At 43.6% G+C, this 12,938-nt stretch overlaps 1 protein-coding gene across 4 annotated transcripts in view; it reads right to left on the reverse strand.

Annotated features, from left to right (window-relative positions):
* Nucleotides 1–12,938, reverse strand: part of FRY (FRY microtubule binding protein) — a 447,808-nt gene that overhangs the window by 63,323 nt on the left and 371,547 nt on the right. For all 4 annotated transcript variants that reach the window (XM_090027939.1, XM_090027923.1, XM_090027916.1 and 1 more), the window contains 4 exons: nt 11,673–11,767; nt 6,978–7,585; nt 4,888–4,985; nt 4,625–4,795 (listed from right to left, as the gene is read on the reverse strand). In XM_090027939.1, coding sequence (XP_089884065.1) covers nt 4,625–4,795; nt 4,888–4,985; nt 6,978–7,585; nt 11,673–11,767 — 972 coding nt within the window. The remainder of the gene's footprint in view (nt 1–4,624; nt 4,796–4,887; nt 4,986–6,977; nt 7,586–11,672; nt 11,768–12,938) is intronic.

Consider the following 12,938-nt stretch of genomic DNA (forward strand, 5'->3'; position numbering starts at 1 on the left):
CTGCAAGATAACGGACCTCTTGGATTAGAGGAATGCAATATACTTAATGTATCCAAATCTAAGGAACGTTTTTGGTACTGTGCCTCCTAGGACATGACTTGCCAAACTGGAGGAGATGAAGATCTATGTTATAATTGTGAGGTGGATAAGGAATTGACTCAAAAAAAGACTACTATGGGTTATGTTAAAACATAAGTTATCTGAGTTATCAACATTTTATAGAAGCAGGACACTAGCTGCTGTGGTTCCCCTGCTTTACTTGTGGCAGGTTAGGCTGTTAGGTCTATGTTGTGTCAGGTTTGATAGTAATTTTATGTGGAGTGTAGATTATGGTTTTTATAGGATGGTTTGGATAGGATGATCCCACCTCAGGCAAAGAGTTGCATTAGATGACCTCTGGAGGTCCCTTTCAGCCTTACTTCTCTATGACTATGATTTGATGACTCTGTGATCACAGAGCAGTTACTAGTGGTGTTCCTCAGGGATTAGGCTTGGGACCTAACCTATTTAAACTTTTTAATTAGTTGTCTTGGTACTGGAACTAGAAGTGTCTTCATGAAACTGATGGATGACTAACCTGGGGGCATTCCCAATATAGAAGAGAATTGGATTATTATACAGGAAGACTAAGCAAATCTTGTGGAATGACACAGTGAAAATGAAATGAAGTTTAACAGTGTGAAGTACAAGGTCATACACTCCAGGACCAATAACAAGGACTTCAGGGAGGAGGGTGCATACATAAGGGACATCCTATGATCCCAGCTGACTTTCTGCCCTTTGGGTGGAGGGCTGGACTTGATGATCTTCTGAGGTCCCTTCCAGCCCTAATATCTCTGAAATCTCTGAAATCTAAGGAAGACAGGAGTCTGGGCATAATGGTTGATTGTAGGATGGCCATGAGTTGCTAGTGTGAAAGGATACCTACTTGCTTCGCAAGTCTTAAATAATTTAGGAAACACCTACTATTATTTCAACCTTCACTTAGTAAAACAGGAGCTATTCTGAACATGGGCAAGGATGCCACTCTTATTCTTCTGGAATCCCATGAAGGTGTAGTTGCAGAAGAAATTGAGCCTCTGTTCTGGTCAAAAACTGCCCAAAGTGCTCCTTATTCTTTAGTGTGTAGTTAGACTTGTGAAGGAGACAGCTGAAGAGAAACCTTACCTGTCCCACATGTCAGGACCTGAACTTTTTCCTAAAGAGTAAGGGCCTAGGGGATGAATTCCACTTACACTGAAGCTGAGGCAGAACCTCAGCAATAACAAACACTGCTGCAAGCCTAAGGTGCTGCAGCATTGGAGAGGACTGGTGAATGTGACACAGAGCACAGAGGAAAAGAAACTCTGTTATGTACTTCCCTGAGGATGTGAAGGCAAAGGAAAAGGGTGTAAACCTTGATTATTAGCTTTTTTCATGCTGCTTTCTCATTAAAAGTACACAATATTGCTATGAAGAAGATGCTTAGTTTTGCCCTTCTGGGACCCAGTGTCTCTGGAGCTTGCAAGAATTATACCTGAACAGATTATGAGAGGCTCTGTCTATGGGAACCATAACGCTGGTGGACTCCCACGGTGGAGCCATGACTTCAGGCAGGAGTCAAGACCCTAGATCAGGGGTAGGCAATGTTTTCTGGCCAGAGTGCCAAAAAAGCACACAATTTCTACCTTGGAAGGTGCCTGAGTGCCAACGTGCCGGAGCCCAGAGCAGCTGTTTGCATCCTCCCGGCTGTAGCTGGCCCACAGAGCCAGGGCTTGCAGCCTTGCAGCTGCCTGCTGGGAGCAGCTTGGGCTCCACGGCTGGCAGCAGCTGCTTAAAGCTTGGGCTGGCAGTGGTGTGCAGAGCAAAATGGCCTTGTGTGCCATGTTCGGCACGTGTGCCGGGGGTTGCTGACCCTAGCCCTAGATGCTTATCTGACTCAGCCCAAAGTTCTGGCAGGGAAAATGTCAGTAGCTTTAGGCAACAGGGCACCATTTGCCACCCCACATACCTATCTAGCCAGAGTACAGATTAATGCCCTGTAGCTGCCTTCTGAGACCTCTAGTACCTCTTGGATTTAGCTAAGTGCCCAAACAGCTTTTCTTCTGCCCTGGTGAAGGGGAGAAGGAGCCTTCACCAGACAAGCCAGAGGATGAGAATCACCGATTCCTCACTTTGTGGTAGGGAGGAAATGAGGGAAAGGCTAGAAGCTCTGGACAACTTCATGAACATGAAAAACACATGAGAGGTATAACAGTGCAAGTAGGAGAAACCAAACCACCTGCTCTTCTACTGTTAGAGGTAGAAACGGAGTCAAAGGGTAGGAACTGCTCTTGGATCCCTGGACAAACCTGGACCATGTGTTTCCCCAGGTGCAAGGTACTACTTATTAGTCATGAATGAGAAGAGGAACTACATGAAATAATTTTTCCCTTTAGTGTTAAAAGAAGAAAAATAAAGTCATTTTAATTTAATAGGCCTGGACATTTTTACTGAGAAATGCCTCTTCTTTAATACATGATACATGAAAAGCATGTGCAAACCTTACTAGAGTTGAAGAGCACTTTCCAGAGTTGTTTGTTTCACATAGCTGTGCCGCTGCTTTTTGCCCTGGCGCATGACCCCTCACATGGGGAAAAATGCTCTGGATGGGGTAAGGAGAGCCTGGGGTGAGCACCCTGGCTGGCCCCAGCAGCCTTACCTAAGGTCCTGGGAGCTTCCTGGGGCTCCAGCAGCAGCGATTTGGATGCGTGGAGTCTGGTTGGCACCTGGAGCTTGACTCTGGCTGGCCAGGCTCTGGCTTTGGGTGGCACATGCTGCCACTACATACACTGCCCTGCTTTTTCCTGGTGTGCTTTTTTTTGACATTGGGATCTCTGGTGAATCTCTGCAAATCAGCAATGTGGCAAATGCCTGCATGTGTGATTCATGCAGTTTGCAGCGCTGCAGACTGCAAACTACACACAGGTGCTCATCTGGTTGTGCCCTATGGTGGCAGTCAAAAACCCTTTCTGTTAATGCAGGGGCAGGCAATATTTGCCCTGCGAAGCATTTCCACTGGACCGCCTGTATTGCTGGCGCTCCCTGCCACTCATGTGCAGCCTCTGCACTTGCACAGCACGGGAGGGAAGCTCCATGTGCTGAAGTTGGCTGCCTTTCCCGCTGGGGCTGCGCAGCACTGGAGAGAAGCCTCAGGCACTGTGGCCTTCTCTGCCTCCCCAGGAAAGACATCTGGGACTTCCCTCCACTGCCATGTACACCCAGCGAGGGAGGCAGCCAGCTCCAGCACATGGGGCTTCCCTCCCATGCCCAGTGAATGTAGGGGCTGCACATGAGTGGCAGGAAGTGCTGGCAATACAGAAGGCCTGGGAGAGGCTGTGCTTCTTGCTGTGATGTGCAGCGCTGGCCGGAGCTGTGCCCTGAGTGCCTTACCTGCTGCTGCACCATGAGGGAAGTGCAAGGTGGGAGGGTTTCCCCACACCCCACCCTCATCCCCCCACATATTCACAACCCTCCAAAATAACCCAGGCCCCCACACACACAGTCACACACCCCCACACACACTACCACACCCCACCATACACACTCACTATACACACTCCCACCATGCCCACCCCCACCTCCCACCAAACACCACCCCCACTCCCTACCATACACACACATTCACACTTATACCCCACCATACACAAGACTCAGAATTTATTTTGAGCTGTCATGTAATCATGTCTATATACACTACACAAACACAAATCATGACAAAATATTTTTCATAATAAGATTAAATATGCCATAGCAGGTGTTTAACTTTTAGTGTATGATTTGGTTTTTTCTGGTTCTAAGATGGCAACCCCTCCTCCCAAAAGGAGTATTTCTAGGATGGGGGGCTGGCAAGAGGAAGGACTTCTGGTGGCGAAGGTCAGGAGTTAGGTCCCAAGAGGGTGACAAAGAGGCGACAAAGAGGTGGGGCAACTGTCAAGGGGTGGGACTACACACACTGCCCTCAACAGCTCACCAGAACTCGTTAAACAGCCCTCCACCAGAAATAACTGCCCACCCCTGTGTTAATGGGTGTGGTGAGCAGATTTCTAAATAACTATGTCCTTAGCATGAAATAATCAGATTTGGTCACTCCACACAGGAAGTTCTACCCTTGTGTTGTCATACTTTTTCCTTCAAACCCATCCATAAAAGGACTCCACAGAAAACTGTAACTACCTAAACAACATGTCTGTCTCAAACCTAATCTTGCCTCTTGCCCTGCACCCACCTTGGTTTGTGCCCAGCTTTACCACTCATTCCTGCCCAATCCTGTCTCCAGCTCCCTTGCACCAGTGTGGATTTTCAGCTCTTCATATTTGCTTTGCTTTTGGATTTAGATTCTGGCCTGTTGGCAAGCCTACTCTAACCATTACTCTACACCTCAACAATAGTTGAGCACTACTTTATCAACCAGTAACCTTGAAAACCTTGCTTGACTTTAGAAAAAGTAATTTGAATCTAAAAACAAAACACATGAAAGTGGGTAGCAAAACTCTGTTCTCAGACTTGTGAGAAGGAACTAAGGGTACTTATCCAAGAAAATACAGTCCTTCAAATTATATACCAGTAGAAGATGTAAAACAGTGCCTCTGAAAAAATAGCTTACCTCAGCCAAATATGTAACCATATTCAAGGTAATGTCAGCAAATGCTTCATGAAGGTAACGACAAACAACATTTACCCAGGTAGCACAGTCTCTCGTATAACTGTGAGTTTTATAAAGGGTCATGACATGTGCAAGATTTGATAGCTTAGGGTTTTTTTCTTCCAGACAAACCTAATTAAAAATGAATTAAACAGTGTCAAGAACAAGTACAAAACATTCACAAGATGGAATACTTTGTGCAATGCGGTAAATAAGCTTGGTACCTGAGCAATCCTTTCTGCTATTTCCTTACAGAACTGGTTTGGACTGTCAAAATGCTGAATTAAATGAGGCAGGAGACACAAGACGTTCAGTGGGAACCCTGGCACAGAAAATAGAGTAAACAGTGGATATCTGATGAGAAGATAGGGATATTCACTATTTTAAAACAAAGGTATGTACGTTAGCAGTGCTACTACATAGACCCTATTACATTTGTTCAGTGCCTGCGTCACCTTAAAACTGTCTTTATTTCAGACAACACACAATCTATTACATAAATGACAACATGATGGTGTCCTTACAAATATGAAACTGGTTCTGCAAACGTTACTAAGTAGAGTGCTTACTACTAGACACAATGGGTGTCTGTACCCATGCAGGATGCCTGCTCCAACGTGTTCTGTTTAGAATGCTCCAGTAGCCTCACCATCACATATATTCAGTGTCCCTGTGTTTCAACATTATGGTGGGGGTGCTTTAACCAAAGCTTGTAAAATGAGCTTTAGTGAAAGTGCCCCTGTTGTCATTTTGAAGTGCAGGATGCTGAATAAATGAGATGCAGCAGGCGTTTTGATTAGAGTAGCTCTCAAGAGCCACTTTAATTAAAATGCGCCCCCCCCCCCGCCCCGGGTACGTGTATAGATGCCCAATGCTATTGCAGTATAAACACTGTTCCTTATAACGAGCATTTGCAGAATTAAGCCCATATGCTGCTAGTTCATAGTCAGAAATGCAGTTAGTTTTTGGCTTAGAAATTAAGGCTCAGTTTCCTTCATTTTACGCTGCCAGAGTGTTAAGAATAGGATGTCAGAGGGAGAAAATTAGCCAAATGAGAATTTCCTGGCAGCAGAGAGAACTCCTGTGCTAGCTAACTGCTCATTCCCTCTGTATCAGAACCATGTCAGGATAATGGAGCTGCGGAGCTTAACTCTGCTATTCCAGCTTATGGTTGGCATGTGATCACACATAACCATTAAGGTGGTAATACCAATGGGACCTTCACATGAGAGAGGATTTGGCCTTAACAAAATGTGCAGTAACAGCCTATTTAACGTCAAAGACAAATTTAGCTTTTTATGTTTAAAAAAACAACAAAAGAAACTACAAACAAACATGAAAAACCACAAAACAGTTAGCAGCTTGTTCAAGTTCTTCATGGAAAACCTGCAGAACTGCTTGATCTACATTTTCTACAGATAGATAGTAGACATATTCTAGACCTGTCTGAGCCACTGTCTTCAATAATTCTGAAGAAAGTGGTCACAATTTCAGCCATCTGTTTGGGAATGTGAATCCCACTGACTCAGTACTGAGTTATCCCCCACTAATTCATTACCATACATCTCCTAATAAGTGCACAATGAATAAGTGGTGAGTGTCTACACATGTGGATGTGGGTATATGTGTTTTAAACAAAAAGTCCATTATTGCTTCTCATTTAAAAATTGATAAGCAGATGCTAAAAACAAGAAGAAAAAATTGACCAAATTTATCATTTATTAATTCTGATAGTGTGCCTTTAAATAGTATCAGGACTATGAATTAATGAATCAAGTGTATTACCCTGATAGAAAGATTGACCAATTTAAAAATCATCCAAAAATGATCATTATCAGGATGGGTTTACAATACCAACTTCAGCATTGAGTTACAGCTTTTTTTTTCAAAATCTGGAGGATTATGGGGTAAAAAAAACTGGTTTTACTTTGGGACTAGTAAGGACTTGTATGTGTTTTTCAGAGCCACCTCAAGAAAGGAGAATATAGTGCTTTATTACAGAAACATTGCAATAACTTTTCAGGCTTTGGTGGTTTCTTTCACTAGAAATGTAATGTTAAAGAATATTTCATTATAAAAATGGCATCTCTCCTCCTCATAATACCAACTTTTACTTTAGTTTTAAGTCAGAATTTCACTTTGGTTATTTTTTAGAAAGATCTAATAGAAATATAACTATATACCTATTTTAAAAACCAAAACCAAAAATAAATTGACAATACATAAGGTTTTTTAATTACTACAAGTAAGCTTTATATGAAATAAAGAATTTGCTAATCAAAATGTGAAAGACTGAAACATAAAACAGATTTACCTATAGCTTGAGACGAATCTACCATGGATATTCGTGACACTGGTGTCAGCAAACTGAAGAGCTGTAATGTGAGGTCAGTGGTGGTAAGGGAGGTGAATCCTTTCAGCAGCAACTGCTGTAGTCCTGAGAAATCAGCCCATTTTAGCTGTCCTTGTAATTTTTCTAGTTTCTCCCTATTTTCAACTTTATCCAGTGGCAAATGAGCTAGTAGTTTATTTAACAACCGTAATGCCATTAAGTACTCAAATTCAAAATCTGATTCCATCAAAGCCACTGCAACCCAGAAAATGGTGGCCAGCAGGTTGGTTGGATTGTTAATATGGGATGGATCAGTCAGGCTGTCTTTCAGAGAGGATGAGCTCCTGGTTTTGGAGGACAGGCCTTGTTGGGTGCATGCCTGAATCCTGTCCAGTGTGGCACTGCGTGGTGGATCTGAGGATTTGTCTACATCCCCAAACTTTTTGGGTACGGAAAAACTCCTCTGGTGTCTGCTTCTTTCAGCAGTGGTTATGTTACTGCTTATAGCTCCAGGATTTACGTTGAGCTGGCCTGTACTCTTCCGGTTTGTGGTCAGTTTAGTGCTTGATGTTAGGTCTGGTGATGATGAGCTGAAGATGCATATCACAAAAGAAACTTTTAAATATTAAAAAGCAACCTCCCCCTCACCCCCAGGTAAAACCATAAAAACCTCAGTGGAAGCTTGCTCTGGAACATACTGCTTAGTTCCCTCCATTCCCACATCTGGAATACCCTATAACAAATCTATAGAGTCCCAACTGCATGAAATCACTAGCAGAAGAGATTATAGTGTATCCCATGCTCTTCTACAGACGACGACATTTCTGCAGCACAGAGGAACATGCGGCTCTTGATTTGGAAAATGGAAGGGCATACTAGACTGCAGTTCCAAATCAACTGCTCCTCTCTTGCCACCTCCAGGTAGTTCTGTTGTTTGCTTAATGTACAGGAATATCCCAAGAATATTAACTTGTGAATTACTAAATTGCTGAAAATATTGAGATCTAAGGGATTCCCTTTAGAGCAGTGATTCCCAGCCTTTCCAGACTTGAGGCATTAGGCTCAAGTCCTTACTGGATTTGAGGCATGTATGCATGGTTTTTGTGAACTGAATGGAATCCAATTTAAAAACTAGTCTGTATATTACAGTGCTTACTACCTTGCAGAAGGGCTGGGCAGTGGGGGTAAAGAATCAGCTAGGCAAGGACAAGCCTGAGTCTACCCCTATCTCATATCTCACAGCACCTTTCAAAGGATCTCATGGTACCTGAGAGTGCCATGGTACCCTGATGAGAATCGCTGGTCTAGAGACACACTCAGTTCCCATCCCAGCTAATCAGGATTACAACAGACATGAGTCTCTCCAAGGTATACTGAAGGGCTGTGCGAAACAACACCATTTCATTTTGACTTCCATTTCCCCATTTCAAAGGGACAGTGTTTCATTTAGCTGTTTTGAAGCACTGTTCTGTTTCGTTTTGTTGAAACTGTTTCACTGTTTCAACCCATTTTGACATTTTGCCCACAGGTTATAATAGAGAATCACGAAAATGCCTATATCTTAGTCATTTCTTGCCTGATTCGGATGAAAATTGCATGGCTGGTAGCCCCTTCAGAGGGCATGAAGGTTGCCACGTTTCAAGAAGGTAGGTGTCGGGGTTTTTGTGAAACTGCACCTCAAACTGTTCAAAGCAAAACTAGTATCACTTGCCGACGTTGGCAGCCTGCTGTCATCCCGCACGCAGATCTGGGGGCCTCCTCCCACCAGAAGCAGTGTGGCACAGCCCCACAGCCCTCCCAGGGGACTCAGGCCCCCAGATCTGTGTGTGGGATGACAGCAGTCTGCTGCTCCTGGCTGGGGCCAGCGCCAGCACTGGGTTCTTCCCGGCACTCAGTGTGGGCTGTGCCAGGCAGACTTGGGTGCTGGCACTGGCCTCAGCCAGCAGCGGCAGTCTGTTGTCATCCACATGCTCTACAGCCAGTGAGTGCAGAACCTTAAAAAAAAAAAAAGCCCTGTACTCACTGGTTCTGACAACAGTGACTGGGGCCTTTGGGTGCTTGTGGCAGAACCCTCCTGCGCAGCATGGGGTAGTGGGGGGCAATGGGGATGGCCCTCCCACTTCCCGCCTGGCACCCATGCAGGTACAGAGCAGCTCTACAGGGCACCACACGTTGGCTGGGAGCAGTGGTGGCTCCACCTGTCAGTCAGAGCTCCTGGTTCAATTCCCCAGCTCTTCCTGGGGGGTGTGGCCCCCAGATCTCCATGCAGGGTTTCAGCAGGCTGCTGCCACCAGCTGGGGAAATAGCCCAGAGCCACCGCCATCCTCAGCTGGCAGCAGCATCCTGCTGTCTGTCAGAGATCAAAGTCTTTGATTTCAGATGCCGACGGCAAAAGGTCAGACAACAAAAGGTCAGAGGCTAACACAACAAACCCTGCAATTGTAATTTATCCCTCTGTATTAACAGTGTTGCATATACACACCCCTGTCTGTGCCTCATTTCAAATTACTTGAGCTCTCATACAAGAGAAAGAAACTGACCTTGACAACTCAGCACGAGAGAGATCTGTACCCAAGGTGACCAGATAAAAATGAAACTAATTTAATGAAGTTGTAAAATTAAAGTAATATACTACGCACACCATCCTGTGACCAAACAGGACCAGTACCACCCAAATAAAAATAACCCCCCTTTTTCTGAAATTTGAGCAAAGACAGCACAAGTGCCAACTCGTTAATTATTCATGCCTGGCGTATAATAATTGGTCACCTTTGCCAAGTATAACTTTGAAAGAACTTCTGCCCAAACCAGAGAACTGCGTATACACTCAAGAAGAACAGACTGTGCCCAACAAATATTATCTCTCCGCCTACGTATCTTTCTGGCGTACCCCCCACCTTGCCAGCCCGTCTATCTCTGTTGTTATCTTTCTTATCAAGAGCTCTTGGTAATCTGCAGACTGCAACGGCTTATATGAATCGCTCGGAATCAAGTCTATTACCCACTCTGTAAATACTGAGTAACATGATATCTGCATGCTGTAACTGAATAAATCAACTCCTCTGCCTACGCTGCATCACATCAGTAGCGTAAGTAAAATAAACTTTCTGTGTAACCAATACGCTATGTTTAAATCATCTGACTCCTGCTCACCGTTATCACCCACCTGTCTGGTTATAAATCCCCCTCTTCGCACCAAGCCGGTCGTGCCGACCCAGGCTCGCAGGTCAAGGGTGCACCAGCATTAGGGGCGCGACACTGTCATCCTGCATCATCCAGGGCTCATGCCCCTCAGAAAGAGCTGGGGAAAGTGATCAGAGAGCTGGGGGATAGATTGGGGAGCTGAGGAATTGAACCGGAAACTGGGGGAACGTTCAGGGACCTGAACATTTCCCTAGCCCCAGCTCTCTTCTGAGGGGTGCAAGCTCCCAGATCTGCACGCCAGGTTTCAACAGGCTGCCACTGCAGGCTGGGGCCAGTGGCAGCACCACAGTCTTCCTGGTGCTTGGCATGGGTTGCGCTGAGTGGCTGCTGCTGGCACCAGCCTACTGAAACCCCTTTTCCAATTTGGGGCCCATGCCTCCTGGGAAGAGCTGAGGAAATGATCAGAGAGCTGGGAGAAGCTATCAGAAAGCTGAGGAAATGAACTGGGAGCTAGATGTCAGTATCAAAACAGTCCTTCCCATGTCTTCCTCCTCCCTCTCCTTAGTTTCTGTTTAGCTGAAAGCAAGCCCGGCTTTGAAACTTGAAATGTTTACAAACTTTTGAAACATTTTGAGTGCCCTTGTTTTGTTTTGAAGCTGTTTTGAAGCCCTTCATTTTGATTTTGCTGTTTCAAGCTTGAAACGCATCAAAACAGCTTTGAAACAAAACACCCACTGAAATTTTGCACAGCCCTAGTATACAGGTCTATTGTAGCTATGTTACAGAAAAAGGGGAGTTTGCCAGACCTCAGCCTAGGGGGTCCCTGTGTGAGGTCAAAGACCTCTAGCTAACAAGGCCTGGGGTGAGTGTAGAGGCAAGGAGTGGACACTGTTGTATTTCCTTAAATACCAAATGGATTCTGTGGGGAGCTTTCCTCCAAATTGTGAAATCTTCTTTCCTGGGGATTCTACAGAGAGCTGTCTGGAGAGGTAATTCTATCGACCTGCTGGTAAGAAGTAAGAGAAGGGGAAACCATGAAATAGTTCAGAAGAAAAGGGCTACTGCAAGTATGCTGTTAGCCTCCTGAGGAATCCCTGGATATGAACATTCTGAAGGTAAAATTCCCTATTTGTTCCACAAAAAGGAGCAAATTCTGCCTGTTCAGGTAGTTTTTTAGGGAAAGCTTAATGAAAGGTGTCATGAGTTCTCTGAAACTGGGAAATGACATCTGCTTTTACCTGCCATATTTTAAACAAAAAATCCTGTGTATTTCTTTCAAAATCATGTTTAATACAAAAATTTATTGTGAAATCCTGCTGCTTTTTATTTAAAGAGCCTGCCTGCAGGAAGCAGAAAGGAAGAGAAGTTTATTACAACTGTTGTTGCCAAATTGCTCAGGATTGCCCTTAGACATTTCTATGAGTATGTTCTAAGTGAGATCAGTTGTATCAAAATCACTGTATGTTGCTCAGTTAGCAGGACTTTGCATTAGTGGAAAAAATAAAGAATGTAGTTAAGAGGTTAGGCTCTTACCGAGATAAAACAGTTAAGAGGTCACTGTTCTTCAAACAATCAGACAGATTATCCACAGCAGCCTCCAAGGTCAGCAGGGCCTCCATTACATAACCCTATCAAATATGTAATGTCAGTCATTTCAACAAAAGCATTCACCAAGAAGTCAGAAAAAGCAATTGTGGTGTATGGAGAACTGAGAAATGCATAATTTATCCCGGGAAAAGGAAAACTATTGCACCAAAGTCATTTCATTGCTGATGTTTAGGTCATTACAAATTTTATTTTCTCTTTTTCTTAATGGTCTGTGAAGGAATTTAAGGAGGCCAGATAACTTGTCATGGAACTGATAATGGAACACAGAGTCTCTGACTTCCAGGTCACGGCTTCAGCTTCTGAATAAGCATGACAGAATATTATTGTCATTTTATTCTAGTTTGACTATCAGTGTGAAATAAGCAGTCCATTTCTTAAAAGACAGCACTAGGCTTTGGTTTTGTATGTGCTTGTGTGTGTGTGTTTTAATCTTAACATCATTAGCACTTAACACTGTATTTTTTGAAAATCTCAGAAGAAATGTCATTGATAGATTGATAGCTATGCAGATTAGACGCCTAGTCCATCAACTGAAGATCAAATTAGGTCAGGGTGGGATTTGGGTTTTTTTGTTTAGGTTATTATTATTTTTTTTCCCTAATTATAAAACAAGATGGTGTATTAGTCTGTTACAGACTACCAAATCACATTTCAGAATAGTGAGATGGACTCTTTAAGCACCTATCATGAAGAGCGGGAAAAAAAGGGTGTATTATTTTAAGGATTTCAATCTGAGTGATGCATGCTGGAGAGCTCATGCTGCCAGTAGGAGAATACCACTGGAATTTCTAAAAATTATAAATGTCGGTTTCCTAATACAAAATATTGTATTATACTCAGGGGAAATCTATATTATCTCCTCTCCATAGATAAATATCAGATTATATCAGAGAACTAAAATCAGTGGTCACTTAAGTGATCACTTGTCAAGTGTAACTGAAACTAAGTCCCAAGCAGTCATAGCTATTCGTTGTGTTCTAGAATGAGTCAGTTTCACAAAGATGAAAATAATTATGAGCAGAATCAGCTGGAGAAAAATAATTAAATATAAGGTTGTTAAACTGGATATAAAAACATCATGGCTTTGAAGGCAAGTGAAAGCAGCTGTAAATTTAAAAAGTAAGACAGTGGAAGAAAGGGTAAACTGTTCATAACAAATATAAACTAGATCATATAGAACGTAGTTTCTCA

This window comes from Crocodylus siamensis, chromosome 1, assembly GCF_052110815.1.
Source record: "Crocodylus siamensis isolate JL-2025a chromosome 1, ASM5211081v1, whole genome shotgun sequence".
Classification (NCBI taxonomy): domain Eukaryota; kingdom Metazoa; phylum Chordata; order Crocodylia; family Crocodylidae; genus Crocodylus; species Crocodylus siamensis.